The sequence below is a fragment of the Alexandromys fortis genome, unplaced genomic scaffold, assembly GCF_014885135.2.
Source record: "Alexandromys fortis isolate MF-2015 unplaced genomic scaffold, M_Fortis_MF-2015_v1.1 scaffold_149, whole genome shotgun sequence".
Lineage (NCBI taxonomy): Eukaryota > Metazoa > Chordata > Mammalia > Rodentia > Cricetidae > Alexandromys > Alexandromys fortis.
This window is the reverse complement of record NW_026068025.1, coordinates 1,854,175-1,869,550: the sequence shown is the minus strand read 5'-3', so window position 1 is coordinate 1,869,550 and position 15,376 is coordinate 1,854,175. Positions and strand designations below refer to the sequence as shown.

At 55.3% G+C, this 15,376-nt stretch overlaps 2 protein-coding genes across 4 annotated transcripts in view; one reads left to right on the top strand and one right to left on the bottom strand.

Moving 5' to 3' along the window:
* Positions 1-165: 165 nt before the first annotated feature.
* On the bottom strand, positions 166-6,258 carry Mief2 (mitochondrial elongation factor 2). 2 transcript variants are annotated; one of them, XM_050163709.1, is made up of 5 exons: positions 5,894-6,118; positions 5,263-5,775; positions 3,300-3,452; positions 2,768-2,930; positions 166-2,225 (listed from the first exon to the last, which is right to left on the bottom strand). In XM_050163709.1, exons 3-5 carry the CDS (start codon positions 3,444-3,446, stop codon positions 1,165-1,167), a joined length of 1,371 nt encoding a protein of 456 aa, XP_050019666.1. In that variant the 5' UTR covers positions 3,447-3,452; positions 5,263-5,775; positions 5,894-6,118; the 3' UTR covers positions 166-1,164. The 2 variants fall into 2 exon arrangements, with proteins under 2 accessions (XP_050019666.1, XP_050019667.1); XM_050163710.1 differs by lacking the exons at positions 5,263-5,775; positions 5,894-6,118 and adding an exon at positions 6,135-6,258.
* Positions 6,259-6,724: 466 nt separating this feature from the next.
* Positions 6,725-15,376, top strand: part of Flii (FLII actin remodeling protein) — a 13,356-nt gene continuing 4,704 nt past the window's right edge. Inside the window, exons 1-17 of one of the 2 annotated variants that reach the window (XM_050163700.1) lie at positions 6,725-6,856; positions 8,490-8,600; positions 8,851-8,922; positions 10,630-10,710; positions 10,988-11,073; positions 11,162-11,323; positions 11,495-11,598; positions 12,132-12,307; positions 12,385-12,542; positions 12,857-12,941; positions 13,208-13,355; positions 13,451-13,584; positions 13,682-13,894; positions 14,090-14,269; positions 14,805-14,887; positions 15,002-15,076; positions 15,263-15,346. In XM_050163700.1, coding sequence (XP_050019657.1) covers positions 6,794-6,856; positions 8,490-8,600; positions 8,851-8,922; positions 10,630-10,710; positions 10,988-11,073; positions 11,162-11,323; positions 11,495-11,598; positions 12,132-12,307; positions 12,385-12,542; positions 12,857-12,941; positions 13,208-13,355; positions 13,451-13,584; positions 13,682-13,894; positions 14,090-14,269; positions 14,805-14,887; positions 15,002-15,076; positions 15,263-15,346 — 2,015 coding nt within the window. In that variant the 5' untranslated portion in view covers positions 6,725-6,793. Of the gene's footprint in view, positions 6,857-8,489; positions 8,601-8,850; positions 8,923-10,629; positions 10,711-10,987; positions 11,074-11,161; positions 11,324-11,494; positions 11,599-12,131; positions 12,308-12,384; positions 12,543-12,856; positions 12,942-13,207; positions 13,356-13,447; positions 13,585-13,681; positions 13,895-14,089; positions 14,270-14,804; positions 14,888-15,001; positions 15,077-15,262; positions 15,347-15,376 lie in introns of both variants that reach the window. The other variant, XM_050163699.1, reaches the window with a different exon arrangement.

The following is a 15,376-nucleotide window of genomic DNA, read 5'->3' as shown; positions in this document are numbered from 1 at the left end:
CCCTGAAAGGACTTTTGAAAATGGAATCTGACCATCTCCATGATGACCTCAAGCCTCCACATCAAGCCAGCTACAAGACTTGTGAAGCTCCAAGCAGCCACCTGTGAAGGTATTAAGACCATTTTCTGTCAGCAAGAATCACACAGGTATAAAAATGATCCTTCTTTTATTCACTCTTCAAGGCATAGCATTGTTTCAGTGTGTGTGTGTGTGTGTGGTGGGGGATACCTAAAAATAGAAAGGGCCCCTGGCCCGGGGAGGTAATATCCCTCCTCCAGCTATGCCACCTTAATCAGGGTTCCAGGTGAGGGCACAGACATTTATCATGAATATTTTGGCACGCTGCATAGGCCATGGCTGCACGCAGGCCTCTGGGAGGGGCACATCCTCTACCCTGCAGTGAGGCCCAGGAGCAGCCACTATGAGATAGTCTTGCACAGGCAGCACAGAGCTCAGCCCCCAAATAGGAAGGGGCTCTCCCAGAGGTAATTTGAGACCTACAGAAAAACCCACCTAGCAAGAGGAAACAAGACCTTTCTTCCCTAGGGTATAAGGCAGGCAGGCAGGCAGGCAGGCAGCAAGGAAGACCACTTCCATTTCAATGCCCAAGGACTCAACCAGAGAAACAAATGCATGACCGGCAGGAGAACGCCATCCTTCAACAGCTAAGAAGCTACCTTCCAGGGTGCCAGATAATTCCTGCCCCAGAGAGTAACAAACATGATACTCAGTGACCAACTGTGTGTGCCTCCAGGATACCTGGGGCTCTTACCCAACCAAGAACATTAAGTGTCCTTCTTGGCAAAATGTAGGTGAAGCCTAGGAAATCAAAAGCCATGTCCCATTCTTGGGAAGTTCATTGCTGGTGATGATAGACTAAGCCCAATATCCTAAGATAACCCCAGAGGGCCAAGGGGCATCAGTGCGGCTGGCACTAAAAGCCAGGACAGGCTAGTCACATTAGGTAACATGAACCCAGACTCTCTGGATTTGGGAATCCTGGTCACCATCACCCAGGCACATACCTACCCACAGGCTTAGGTAATGCATCCTCCCCTCCCCTCTGGCTAAAATAAAGCAAACCACACTCTGCAGTGTCCCTGGAGGGAGGTAGCTGCTGCTCTCCAGCATCAGAAGAACAAGTCAATGATGGGCCTCATCTACCTAGAGTAGGCTCTCAGGGACCTGCAGACCACTGTACAGTACATAGCCAATGTCATCAATCTCCTCTTCCCGAAAACTGTCCAAGAGGTTCACGCTGGGGTTGAAGTGACAGGGCAGGTTAGCCTGCTCCAAGCTGCCCACCAGAAACTCCAGGGCTTGCAGAAAGCGATCCCCCAAAGCCTCCTCAGTCCAGGCTACTTCCTCTTTACCCAGATGCAGAACCACCTGGGTCAGGTGGCTCCAGCCCAGTCGCACCAGAGCCGGATGGCCACGACACACACCACATAGCAGCAGCAACAACCTCCGGCGAGCGCCAGCATCCTGGTCATCCAGGGCCCGCAAACAGGCAGCCTCTACAGGATATAGATCCTGCAGCCAGAGATTGGCAGCCAGCCCCTCCAGGGGCCAAGCCAGCAGAAGACGACCATCAGTGCTGGCCCCAGGGACCACCACGAGCACAGCTAAAGTGAACTCCAGATACTCATGTTGCACGTCCAGCAGCAGCTCCTCAGAAGCCACATTGGGCCGGATCAGACATCCAAGTAGGCTACCAATGGCTGGCCAGTTGACGGAGGCTGCCAGGGCCTTCCGTAGCAGCTCCAACAAGACACGGGAGGAAAGATAACCCCCGACCAGGAAGCGGTCCCATGGGCTGCGCCCACGGGGATGGAACTCAAGCTGGGTCCTGCGCACAGCCCAGCATCGAGGTTCCCTGGCCACAGTGTCCATGCCAGGTACCAGGCTCCACAGCCCTGGTTCTAACTCCAGGGGTGCTAGCAGGCGCACACGCTCAGCAGCCCCTGCCTGTAGCCCATCGTAGAGAGGCCCGCCTGGCACCAGCGCACCAAAGGGCAGTTCTGGGAACTTGCTCCTCAAGTAGGCCTGCAGCTCCAAGGCAATGTCTCCAGCCAGCTGTTTCACCAAAGCCACATGGGCTTCTGGGACAGTCACGCGGTTGCGCTCAAATGCCAGCAGCTTCTCCTGCAACGTCAGGCACAAGGGTGCTAGGGAGCTGGGTTGAGGCGTCGGTGTGGTCTGAGAATGAGCGGGTGTGGGCTCCACTGCAGAGGGAAGCATCCAGGACAGTTCAGAAGGTCCCTTAACAAGTTAGGAAAACTACCTGGTCACTAGCTGTATGGCCGCACTGGGCTTCCTCCTCACCTGTGACGGTCACTGAGGAAGCCCTGAGCTCAGGTCTTTAGGACAGTGAGGACATGAGGACAAAGTCCCACTGGCCCAGAGTCCCAACACTGGCTCCTACAACTAAAACAACTTCACGGAGAATGGGGAAGACATATCCTGATCTCTCCAGGCCTCAGTTTCCCCATCTGAGGCTCTCCACCATTATATGGTGCGAGCTTGCTATGGTCGAAAGCAGACAGATAAATTAAGGACCCCAGGGCTGTGGAGCGACTCAGTGGTGGAGTACTGGTCTGGCATCTGGGAGGCTCTGGGTTTTATCCTTAGCACAACAGAGAAACAGAGACCTATGATACCTATGGACCACCTGAGGAGTACCCAACCCAAAGAGGAGCAAAACCTTGTGAAGATTGCATCTCCTGCACAGGACTCACCACGTTGGCTAGGAAGAAGTACCGCTCACCTGGGACAGAGGGTGAGGGGGACACAAGAGGTATGGGCTGGCTGAGGGCAGCAGGGGGGGGTTGGGGCTGTTGGTGTGATGTGGCTCTCAGCAGGTTCAGTTCCTTCCAGCTGTCCCCCTTGGTGTCATCCTCATCCCGAGGGCTAGTGGCCCTGTCGATGAGCTATAGGCAAAGTGACACAGATCAGAGCATCGGGAGCCGTGGCAAAGCTGGGGGGGAGCACACCAGGAAGCTAGAGTGAAAAAGGAGGGGGCCCGTGTTGTTCCAGTTCAGCCTCAAAAAGTCCCACCACTGCCAGGCGGTGGTAGCACACGCCTTTAATCCCAGCACTTAGGAGGCAGAGGCAGGCAGATCTCTGTGAATTCCAGACCAGCCTGGTCTTTGGAGTGAATTCCAGGACAGCCAGTGCTACAAAGAGAAACTGTCTTGAAAAACAAAACAAAACAACAAAAAAGTCCCGCCATCCCTCAGTTCCCCAGTCCCACCTCCTCCTGTGGAGGTCTCAGGCAGGCTTTGCCAGCCTGGCCTTACCCGCTTTACAGCCAGGGTGGCAATGCCTAGCACTGCAGCCCCGCCCACACCTAGCACCAAACGAGCATTAGCCAGGAGGAAGTCCACCACACTGCCCAGGCCTTCGTCACCACGCTGCTTCCTCTGCTTCTGTGAGAACTCTGCCATGGTCGCCTGTAAGAGAGGCAGGGGTGTGTTGCTGAGGGAGAGGACAGCCGGACCGGTAGGGCCAACATGCATAGATGCTTAGCAATAATCACAGTGTTTCCTGGGGCCTCACGAGAAAGGGGCTGCTCAAAGGGTTCCTCAGACAGACATAAGGGTACTGCCAGGCCCCTACTTCAAACCCGCATGCTTCCCACCTCTGGAGGGGGCTCACACAGGAAGGCTTCAAGCCTCTTTCCTGGCTTCACCCTCCAAGATCTCTGACATCTGCCAAGACCTTGAGAAAAGGTCTCCCCATGGCTACCCTTACTCTACACAGACACAAGTTGCCAAGCCAACAGAGTGAGTGTTACAGCTTGGGGCTCAAAACACAACCTCCAGCCGCATCTACTTACAAAGCCTGGGTATTTCTACTTCCCCATGGCTCCTAGTCATGCTCTAGACTCCGAATCCAGACCCACCCAGAACAGCCACTCTGTGTGACAGCCTGTCAGGAGGAGCCCAAAGCCCCCAGAAAGACTGGCATTGTGGGTTTCCAGAAAGCCAGTTTGGGTGGGACCTGTCGGACCTTTGATAGATCCTCAGCAAATTTAGGGATCCATTTACTGGCCCCTCCCCCAAATCTTGACAAGAAAACTTCCAGAGGCAGGGCAACCCCATCAGATGCCAAGCTGAGGGCATGTACAAGTCAAGGATAAAGGCCCCACGGTCCAGTGGTGAGCAAAGTAACCCAAAATAGCCCACTGAATGAGGAGAAGCTGGCCAGGCCCTTAAACTCAGAACAATGTTGGGGATGGGAAGGTGAGAGGAAGGCCTATAGGCCAGGGTTTCTGTTTTTTTTTTTCTGCACAAGAGCACCAGTAAGGAAAGCTGGGTGGGGTCAGGAACCTGGGAAAGGAAACAGAAATTCCCAGGGCTCAGTCCACTAAGCCAGAAGGTCATTGCATGCTGGGACACCAAGGATCTCAGCCCTCCCTTGGGGGCCGTGGGTGCCTTGGGACCCAGTTGCCAAGTGACAAGATGCCGGGAGTAGCTGAACTCTGAGGCACTTTGTGACTCAGCTGGGACAGACACCTGTCTGCTCTCCCAGACTAAAAATAAGACCCTGTCCTGGGGCCTGGCAAGGTCAAAGGCCAGCCAGGGGGCCTATGGTAATCTCAGAAGCCGTTTCTCCTCCTCCATTACTGTCTACCACTGCCCTCGGACCAAGAACCCACTCTGAGAACTGAAAGGGGCTTCTGTTCCATCACCTGTCTAAAGTGGGTCTAGCCGTGCACGTGGAAAGGTCTTGTATTCGAACTCTGGGCAGGAGGGAATAAAATGGGTGATTAAAAATAACCAACGCAGGCCCAGGGTGGTAGTGTAGACCTTAATCACAGGACTCAGGAGGCAGAAGCAGTCAGATCTCCATGAGTTCGAGGCAAGCCTGATCTACCCCGTGAGCTGGAGGACAGCCAGAGCTGCTACACAATAAAGACCCTGCTCAAAACAAAAATAACAAAATAGCCTAGTTATCTGTCCTTCCTCTCGGGCCAAAACTGATTGTCCTGGATGAATCAGGGCTGAGCAGAAACGTGTAACCACATATAAACGGCTCTTAAACTCTATTCAAGGAGGGCATCACTGAGGCCATGGAAATCATGTGCTCTACCCAAGTGGGGAAGGGCCAACGCTAAGATTCAAACTCAGGTCTTCAGTCCCTAAATCCTCCTTCCCACCGCGGTGCGACCACAAGCCACGCCTCCACCTGCCTAGGGACGCGTGTCCACGCCCAGGGCTGGGAGACCCCGGGCCTCCCCGCGCGCTGCAGCAGCCGTACCTGCGTCCCGGCCTGAACACACCGACCCGAGGACGCAGCGAGTAGGATCCTGGAGCCCCAGGACCTGCCTGGGAATGGAACGTGCAAGGCCCGGGAACCGAACGCCGAGCCCCGGGGCGGCAGGTGACCCGAAAGGCACGCTGGATGAGCAAGCCTTCGCTCCAATCCGAGAGCACAACTCGTGCGCACACGTGCTCAAAACTGCGCAGCTCAGCCAATGATCGCCAGGCACGCCCCTTGACCGTCGGGGGGCGGAACCACGGGCGCTCTCCGGATTTAAAGGGACAAGGTTACGTTGTCTCCGCAAAATGGGGGGGGGGGAGTGTGTGTGAGGGAGTGACAGTCATTCAGGGCCTGATCTAATTCATTTACTTTTTGTTGTTGCCAAAGGGCCTCCCACTGAAGCCAAGGCTGACCTCGAATTCTCGGCAGTTCTGCCTAAGCCTCCGGTCTGACCTTGTGTGTACTTGTGCTGGGAGCCTTGGTGTGGAGAGCGCTGTCCGGGCCCAGGCTCTTCTGGTGAGCCAGGAGACAGAACCGCTCTTAACCCAAAGGGCCACATTCTCTCTCTCTCAAGTTTGCCCCTGCGACAGGGTCCGGTGGTCTCATTTCCTCTGGGCTTGCCTGGCACGCTGTGGTGAGCCAGGAGACAGAACCGCTCTTAACCCAAAGGGCCACATTCTCTCTCTCTCAAGTTTGCCCCTGCGACAGGGTCCGGTGGTCTCATTTCCTCTGGGCTTGCCTGGCACGCTGTGGCTAAAGAGCTGTGCCATGTCGTGCGAACCCTACCAGCCCCGTGTCCCCTGCTGTAACACCGGCGGCCAGACCCTTGAACGCCATAGGACAGCCATGTCTGCCTATGGGAAACCTACCGTGTGCCAGCCAGGCACTGACAGCCTGGCCCCAGAGAGACGCCGGGTCTTCTAGCGCCAGAAACAAGCCACTTAAGAGCAGTGGCGGGAGTCCTGGTGCCAGGCGAGAGTAACACATGGCTTCGCTATTATTTTGAAGTGTTTGTGCACCGTGGTCTTTAAACTGCCACACGTTGAGAGCCCATTTGCTCCCGACAGCTCTGGGAAGCATGTCGCCCAGGAGCAAAGTTGAGGCCAGAAACACAAGGGCTAAGCCCCAAAGACCCGGAAGTCTCACTACCGCCGATCTGTCACCCACAAGCCGCCTGCGCCCCTGACGTCGGCACCGTGATCTCTCCAGGGTCACAGCCAGCTTCCCAGGCTAAAGCCGCCCAAGCGACTGTGCCTGGAGCCCACCCTCGACGCCGCGACAGGACAGCGGAGGTGGCGGACGCCTCCGGCGGGAGTCCCGGACCCCCGCAGGCCTCTCCGGTGCCCGAGCTCGCGAGAAGTCCGGGCCGGGCGAGGCCTAGAGCTCCCGGAGCCGCCGCGCCGCCCTTCCCGCAGAGGCCGCTGCCGGGAGGAGGCGCGCGCGGGTTAAAGGGGCGGGGCCGGCGCTGACCCAGCCCGCGGCTGCTGGCCGCTTGCGTCCTCCCTGCCCGCCGGAGAGCTGCGCCACCATGGAGGCCACCGGGGTGCTGCCGTTCGTGCGCGGCGTGGACCTCAGCGGCAACGACTTCAAGGTTCGCGGGGGGCGGGGGGATAGAAGGAGGGTGACCCCGAGGCCGTCCCTCTGGGCCGCGCCCTCTGCGCTTCCGGGACCGGCGGGCGGGGCGGTCGGGCCTCGGCGAGTTTTCCCGGGCCTGCCCCGCCCGCGGCGGAAGACCGGAGCCGGGGCTTGGGGTACCGGGGTGGCCCAGGAGAGGGGCCCGGCGGGTCTCGCGCCCGAGTCCGTGACACCGATGGCACACGCCCTAGCCGGCTACCGCCCCACCCTGTGTTTTCCGGCCAGTCGCTTCTCCTCTGGCAGCCCCGGGGTTCTCACCTGCCCCTTTGGACCAGCCTGTTTGGAGGCGTGGAATGGAAAGGGATCTGTTAGTTAGTATGTAGATGTCTGACAGGTGTGCGCGGTGTGTCTGCGCAGCTGCTAGACTGATGGGCCAGGGCACTGGTTACCGGCAACCCAAGTTCTTGATAGTCAAGAAAGAGGCAGACTATGGGCGTGGTGGCAAATGCTTATAGTCCCAGCAGTTGGGAGGCAGAGGCAAGTGGCTCTGAGTTGAAGCCAGCCTGGTCTACAAAAAGAGTTCCAGGATAGCCATAGCTACACGGAGAAAATATTATTATTATTATTATTATTATTATTATTATTATTATTATTATTATTATTAATGAGGCAGACTGATTGTGGGCGCAGGGGAGAGGAAAGCTGGACTGGAGGGGCAGCTCAGAGGCCTGGCATCCCTTTAGATGTCAGATTGGGGGCTGAGGGGGAGGAGGTGGGTTCCTCCTGAGTTCTCCTGCACATGGACGAACATTTGTTTGACTCTGCACATCGTTGTCACTGCTTTGCCCTGTCCACATGCCCACCATCTCCACCTGTGGTCTCCCTGTGTCCTCTCTGGGCTGGGAACGTCTGAGTCACCTTGGGGAATGTGGCTGGAGGAGGAGACAGTAACAGAAGGCAATTAAGCTTCATGAGGCTCAGATGATCAGGATTAGCCACTGGGCGGTGGTGGTGCACATGCCTTCAATTCCAGCACTCAGGAGGCAGAGGCAGGCGGATCTCTGGCTTCGAGGGCAGCCTAAGGGCTACACAGAGAAACCTTGTCTCAAAAAAACAAAAGATAGCTCAGCAGCTAAGAGCACTGGCTGCTCTTCCAGAAGTCCTGAGTTCAATTCCCACATGGTGGCTCACAACCATCTGTAATGATGTCTGGTGCCCTCTTCTGGCCAGCAGGCATATAAATGAATAAATCTTAAAGAAAAAAAAATGGCCAAGGGGGGGGATGAAGTGGGCATTCCATATAAGGAATGAATGAAGAGATTGTACCAGGAATGGTGGGGAGCTGGGCTCTTAGTGCAATCTGGGTTGTGTCAGGGGGAATCCTACCCAGATAGCCCCAAACTGTGTGGAAGTGAGTGCCACTAACCAGAGTGGACTGCTGGGTATTCCTTGAAACACAGCAGGCTATTCTGGCCTGCTTGGGACACAGACTCCAGCAGCAGAAGAGACATTCCTCCAATCTTGTGAGTAAGAAACAGTTCTGGCCTCTAGATTCTACGGGGACCACAGCAGGACCACAGCAGGTGTTGGGAACGGGTCATCCCTCTCCCCATTTCCCTCACTGTCCTCACCATGCCTGCTCCCACCAGGGTGGCTACTTCCCTGAGAATGTTAAGGCCATGACCAGCCTGCGATGGCTAAAGCTGAACCGCACAGGCCTCTGCTACCTGCCTGAAGAACTGGCGGCTCTGCAGAAGCTGGTAAGGATAGTGGGCAGCAGGGAGGGTCCCTGTCACTGCGGCTGGGCCCGGTGGGCATACCCTGCTTTTAGTCACATGGAGAGAACACAGAAAGATCTGGAGTGGGAGTGGACACCCGGCCTAGGAGGTAAACAGGGAAACTGAGGGTGTGTAAAGGAGAGGGACCTATTTGCATGGGGCAGAGTTACAGGGACAGAGAAGCTGCACATCTTAGGTACCCACCTGAGCCTCTGGCTCTTGTCTCATCCAGGAGCACCTGTCTGTGAGCCACAACAACCTGACTACACTGCATGGGGAGCTGTCCAGCCTGCCTTCACTTCGGGTGAGTGGACTTGGGCCAGGCTGTGGGCAGGTGGAGCACGGTACCAGTCCGTGTTTGTCTGTCATGTGCCACACGGGCAGGTGACTTCTCAGACTGCAGTGTGGCTGGGATGACTGCCTGGAAATCAGACCCCTGCCAGCTTTACAGGCTTCAGCCAGCGCTGTCCTTACGGGGCCACACCCTCTAGATGTTGGGAACCCGGCTCTGGACCAGGGCTTTGCCCCCTCCTAGTTGTCTTAGTTACTTTTCTGTTACAGTGAAAAGACATAGGACTGAGGCAGCTTATAAAAGAACGTGTTTTATTTGTGAGCTCATGGTTCCAGGAGCGCAGCAGGCAGGCAGGCATGGTGCTGAGCAATACCTGAAAGCTCATGTTGAGACAACAGCCGCACAGCAGAGAAAGTTAACTGGAATGGTGTGGGCTTTTGAAACCCCAAAGCCTGCCCCAGTGACACGCCCCCTCCAACAAGGCTACACCTCCTAACCCTTCCCACAGAGCCCACCAACTGGGGACCAAGCATTCCGTATTTGAGCCTGTGGGGGCCTTTCTTGTTCACACTTCCACATTGGCTAAAGAGCTCTCGGCAAGTCATCCTTTGCCTCCAGCAGGTAGGGTGTGTGTAGGGAGACACAGATGTGCTTGCTGCATTAGACACCCAGACTCAGGTGAAGCAGCACTGTTCCCTAGCCCCAGTCTTCGCTCAGATTTCCACACCTCGGTGAAGAGAGGTTTCAGGGGTACACAGTGATGAAGTGTCTTATCTAGTGTCACCATCACGTAGCTGGGGAGTTAGCTGGCTTGCCTCAGTCTGTCAAGGCCATGACTAGCCTGCTATGCCTGCATTCAGCTGCACATGGTACACATACATACATGCAGGCATCCATACATACACATAAAAGGAAAAAAGAGCACATATTCTTCTGAGCCAGTGACATAGAAACTATAACGCCAGCTACGAGAGGCTAAAGTAGATAAACGGAAAGTTCAGGCCTCTCCTGGGCTACAAAGTGAGCTCAGGCTCCGCTGGACAAGCTAGGGAAACTGACTCAGGATAAAAAGTAGAAAGTGGAGATGAAGGTAGTGGCTCACGCCTTTAATCCCAGCACTCAGGAGATAGAGGCAGGTAGATCTCTGAGTCTGAAGCCAGCCTGGTCTACATAGCAAGTTCCAGGACAGAGAGTTACATAGTAAGATCCTGTCTCTGGAAAAAAGAAAAAGAGTAGGTGGGAAGCAGTTCAGTGACAGAGCATGCTTGTCACCTGCCAAGCCCTGAGCTTCCATCCCAGTACCACAGCTCTGGGGGCCCTTGTTGGGCTCTGGGACACATTAGGGTTTTTTTTTTTTTTTATGTATACAATATTCTGTCTGCATGTATGCCTGAAATCCAGAAGAGGGTACCAGACCTCATTATAGATTGTTATGAGCCACCATGTGGTTGCTGGGAATTGAACTCAGGACCTTTGGAAGAGCAGGCAATGCTCTTAACCGCTGAGCCATCTCTCCAGCCCCGGACACATCAGGTTTTAAAGTTTAAATAGGCATTCACAGGAAGGTAGGATGAGCCCCTCGGATGGACTGTGAGCAAAGGTCAGAGGTGGGAGAGTCCTCAGGTGTTACCTCCAATTTCTGAAGACCTCTCCACCTGACCTGCGTTTCTCCCTGCGGGCAGAAAGTAATGATCATAAATTCTTTCCTTATCCCCTTAGGCCATTGTAGCTCGGGCCAACAGCCTGAAGAACTCTGGAGTCCCTGATGATATCTTCAAACTGGATGATCTCTCAGTTTTGGTCAGTGGTTCCCTGCCCAACTGGCCCCTAGGATGCCCAGGCATTTGGTCCTCACTCATGATAGCAGCCTCTGGGGCCATCATCATCCCTGAAATAGCCAGTGCTGGGCCAGCATCACTCATGGCATCCGTTCCCTAACCCTGCCCCTTCCGCTCAGGATCTCTGTTTCCCTGTTCTAAATGCTTATCACTCCCTGTGCAGTGTTCTGCTAGATTCCTGAGTAGGGCAGAGGCATGAGGTGAGGCCACCCTGGCCTGACCTTGCCCCTGCTTCCTAGGACTTGAGCCATAACCAGTTGACAGAATGCCCACGGGAGCTGGAGAATGCCAAGAACATGCTGGTGCTCAACCTGAGCCATAACAGGTGCTGGGGAGACCCCGGGCACAGCAGGTGGGCAGCAAGAAGCAGGTGGGATGGAGGCTGACTTCAGCCTTTCCCCTCTGCTCTGCAGCATTGACTCCATCCCCAACCAGCTCTTCATCAATCTTACGGACCTGCTGTACTTGGACCTCAGTGAGAACCGCCTAGAGAGCCTTCCACCTCAGATGCGCCGCCTTGTGCACCTTCAGACCCTGGTGCTGAGTGGAAACCCACTGCTGCACGCACAGCTCCGGTAGGTGCCTTGCTTTCCCTTGCATCCCAGAGGTCCTGGCTCTTCCCACCCCAAGCCTCAGGCCTCAGCTCTGGCTTGTGCTTGCTGAACATCATGCCCGCCTGTCCACCCTGTCCCCAGCTACACCCCTTGAATGGACTTGCCTTAGGGTGACCAGTCCTTTCCTCACAGGCAGCTCCCAGCCATGACGGCCCTACAGACCCTGCACCTGCGGAACACTCAGCGCACCCAGAGCAACCTCCCCACCAGCCTGGAGGGCCTGAGCAACCTTTCAGGTCTGGACTGTCTAGGGTGCCCCTAAGTTTCCACTCCTTTGAGCTTGTCTGCTTCCTTGGGAATGAAGGGGCAGAGTCCTGCCTCTGCAGTCACATCTCACAGATACATTAGGTTACTATTTAAAAGCTTTTTAGATAGGGCCTTGCTGTGTGACTGGCTGCTTGGCCTGGTTGGTACTCACTGTGTTGACAGGTTGCCCTTGAATCATAGCAGTCCTCCTTTCCTGGCTTTCCATGTGCTGGGATTACAGTTTTGCACACCCAGTGATCGATTTACACTGGGTTTCTGCCCCCAGACCACAACCTGCTCTGAGGTTCTCAGATAACACACCTTTAGTCACAGAGGTTTGCCCAAGGCCACACAGCCTGGTTGTAAAATAAATAATAGGGATTCACAATGAGGCTTGCTTCTTCTGGTGGCTGTTGTGTGGATCCTAACTGATGTGCCCTCCAATGCCCCAGATGTGGTCCTAACTGATGTGCCCTCCAGTGTCCCAGATGTGGTCCTAACTGATATCCCCTCCAATGCCCAGATGTGGACCTCTCATGCAACGACTTGACAAGGGTGCCAGAGTGCCTGTACACCCTCCCTAACCTGCGCCGCCTCAACCTCAGTAGCAACCAGATTACAGAGCTGTCCCTGTGCATCGACCAGTGGGTGCACCTGGAGACCTTGAATCTGTCCCGCAACCAGCTCACCTCCCTGCCTGTGAGCCTGTGCCTGGGACATGGGTGGGCTGGGCAGGAGTGCTGGGGTCTACCCTAACTGATGCTCTGCCCCTCCAGTCAGCCATTTGCAAGCTGACCAAGCTGAAGAAGCTGTACCTGAACTCCAACAAGCTGGACTTTGATGGACTACCTTCTGGCATTGGCAAACTCAGCAGCCTGGAGGAATTCATGGCTGCTAACAACAACCTGGAGCTGATTCCTGAGAGCCTCTGCAGGTATTGGGCAGGCTGGGCTAGGGTGGGAGCTCAAGATGGAGCCCATGCTGCAGCTTGGTGATCTGCCAGCATCCTGCTAATGACTGATTAGCCTGCCCCATCCTATCCCACACCCAACTTGGGTTTCCTAGTCTAATGTTAGGGTCGAGATCAGAAGGGGTCCAGCACCATGTAAGTTTGTGGCTTCTGTCCTCTTCTGAAAGTCACTGACTCTCGTGTGGATCATGTGGATCCCTTGCTCTGAGACAAGAACTGGGACGACCCTAATTGCAACACCATATCCCCTAAGGCTCTGGCTGGTCCTGTCTTTACAGGTGCCCTAAGCTGAAGAAACTCGTCCTGAACAAGAACCGCCTGGTGACCCTCCCAGAGGCCATCCACTTCCTGACAGAGATTGAGGTCAGGCAGTGGGGACAGGGTATCAAGAGAGATGGAGCAGAGGGTGTGCCTATGTCTTGGAGTGAGACCTAGTAGTAGCCTTGTAGGGGCAGTGCCCAGGAACCACTGGGGAAAGCATGCTCTCTCAGCACAGTGTAGTGTCACTGAAGCCCCACAGCAGCTGTAGCTGCCCAGGGTAAGGATTTAGTTCCTGGTTCCAGCTGTGGACCACAGTTGGAGACCAGGCATGAGCGCCCAGCCCAGCACCGTCTCTGCTCACCTAACAGGTCCTGGATGTGCGAGAAAACCCTAGTCTGGTCATGCCGCCCAAGCCTGCTGACCGAACTGCTGAGTGGTACAACATTGACTTCTCACTACAGAACCAGCTGAGGCTGGCCGGTGCCTCCCCTGCCACAGTGGCTGCAGCTGCAGCTGGTAAGTAGAATGTTCTAGCCTGGGAGCAGGGCACTTCTCTGAACTTTTGCTTTCCCATTTGCAAGGGCTCATATTCTTGCACCTCCCACAAGTAGGGAGCGGGTCCAAGGACCCCTTGGCTCGCAAGATGCGGCTACGGAGGCGCAAGGACTCAGCCCAGGATGACCAGGCCAAGCAAGTACTAAAGGGCATGTCAGATGTCGCCCAGGAGAAAAACAAGAAACAAGAGGTAAGTCAGCAAGAGGAACCCTGAGCAGAGAGTGGCGATGGTAAGCAAAGGTCAGTCCTAGTGTCTCAGTAGTCAAGTACTGCTCCTGTGTCCCCAGGAAAGCACAGATGCCCGGGCACCCGGGGGGAAGGTCAGGCGCTGGGACCAAGGCCTGGAGAAGCCACGCCTTGACTACTCCGAGTTCTTCACGGAGGATGTGGGCCAGCTGCCTGGTTTGACCATCTGGCAAATTGAGAACTTTGTGCCTGTGCTGGTGGAGGAAGCCTTCCATGGCAAGTTCTACGAGGCTGACTGCTACATTGTGCTCAAGGTGGGCTGGCTCCTGGAGCCCCTACTGTTCTGCATGGGTGGCTCAGTGAGGCCAGGGGCGGGTCGGCAGGCTGCGTGTGGTAATCAGTCAGTGGTCAGCATGCATGTAGCCTGGAAAGCCACATACATTTCCTGGGGCTAGGAAACCATGCATAGCCCATGAAGGCCCTCATGGCTGATGCCTTGGTCTCCTCAGACCTTCCTGGATGACAGCGGCTCCCTGAACTGGGAGATCTACTACTGGATTGGTGGGGAGGCCACACTGGACAAGAAAGCCTGTTCTGCCATTCATGCAGTCAACCTGCGCAACTACCTGGGTGCCGAGTGCCGTACGGTTCGAGAGGAGATGGGCGACGAAAGCGAGGAGTTCCTGCAGGTGCATCCAGCAGACTGGGAACCTGGGCGGGCGTTATGTACAGAGGTGGGGCAGGGAGCTGAGAGACAGCAAGGTGAGGTCTGAGGAGGCCTCGTGGTCAGAGCCTGAAATCCATGGTTGAAGGAGAGGGGTCAGCAGGTCAGCATAGGAACCGGTACAGGATAAGGAGAGTAGCTGAGAGACCGGGTGGTACCTCGGACTGCTGGGGCTAAGGGCAGGGCCAAGCTTAAGAAAAAAAAAAAAAAACGCAAAGCCAGTTGACAAACTGGCTTTCCCCTGCTGCCAGCTGGGTTACCTTTAGAGATGGCATGCAGCTGGAGAGTTTACCCCAGGCTACCCAGGTTTGCAAGCTTCCATAAAACCCCTCTCAGATTGTGTCCCATCTGCCCTGGGCTCCAGTGCATATACCCCAGGCTGCTCAGAGTCACTGTGGGTTTGTACACACTCGAGCTGTGTAAACTCTACCAAGTCTGACAGAGGCAGTTGATGGGGGCAAGGAACAACTCAGTGATGAAGAACCATACTTGCACAATAGGTGTTTGACAACGACATCTCCTACATTGAAGGCGGCACAGCCAGTGGCTTCTATACTGTGGAAGATACACACTATGTCACCAGGTAAGCACGTAGGGATGGGTGGCATTGGCCTGGATTGGGAATGGGTGGAGGCAAGGGTGATAAGGTCAGGTTGCCCTTGGTGTCCAAATCAAATCTTTCTTGTCCTGCCCGCAGGATGTACCGTGTATATGGGAAGAAGAACATCAAGTTGGAGCCTGTGCCCCTCAAGGGGGCCTCACTGGATCCCAGGTGAGCACCGATAAGAGAGGAAGTAGTAGTGCTGGCCCTCAGTTGCCTTCTCACCTATGAGGAAGCAATCTTAACTCTCTCCTCAGAGCTTGGAAGAAAAGCCTGAGGTCTACCCAAAAAGGGCCAGGGCCCCACCTTTTGGGTCAGGGACAGAGAGTTACATTACAGCTTTTACGTCCTATCCAGATTTGTGTTCCTCCTGGACCGAGGACTGGATATCTATGTGTGGCGGGGGGTCCAGGCCACACTGAGCAATACCACCAAGGCCAGGTAAGTGGGTCTTTTGGAATGTTCTGGGCA

What these genes read in the sequence shown, in the direction of transcription:
- Mief2 (XM_050163710.1), bottom strand. Translation starts at nt 3,446, where the DNA reads ATGGCAGAGTTCTCACAGAAGCAGAGGAAGCAGCGTGGTGACGAAGGC. An exon ending in CCACCCTGGCTGTAAAGCGG is followed by an intron (nt 2,931 to 3,299) that starts GTAAGGCCAGGC and finishes CTTTGCCTATAG; the next exon opens with CTCATCGACAGGGCCACTAG. An exon ending in CCCCTCACCCTCTGTCCCAG is followed by an intron (nt 2,226 to 2,767) that starts GTGAGCGGTACT and finishes TTCCCTCTGCAG; the next exon opens with TGGAGCCCACACCCGCTCAT.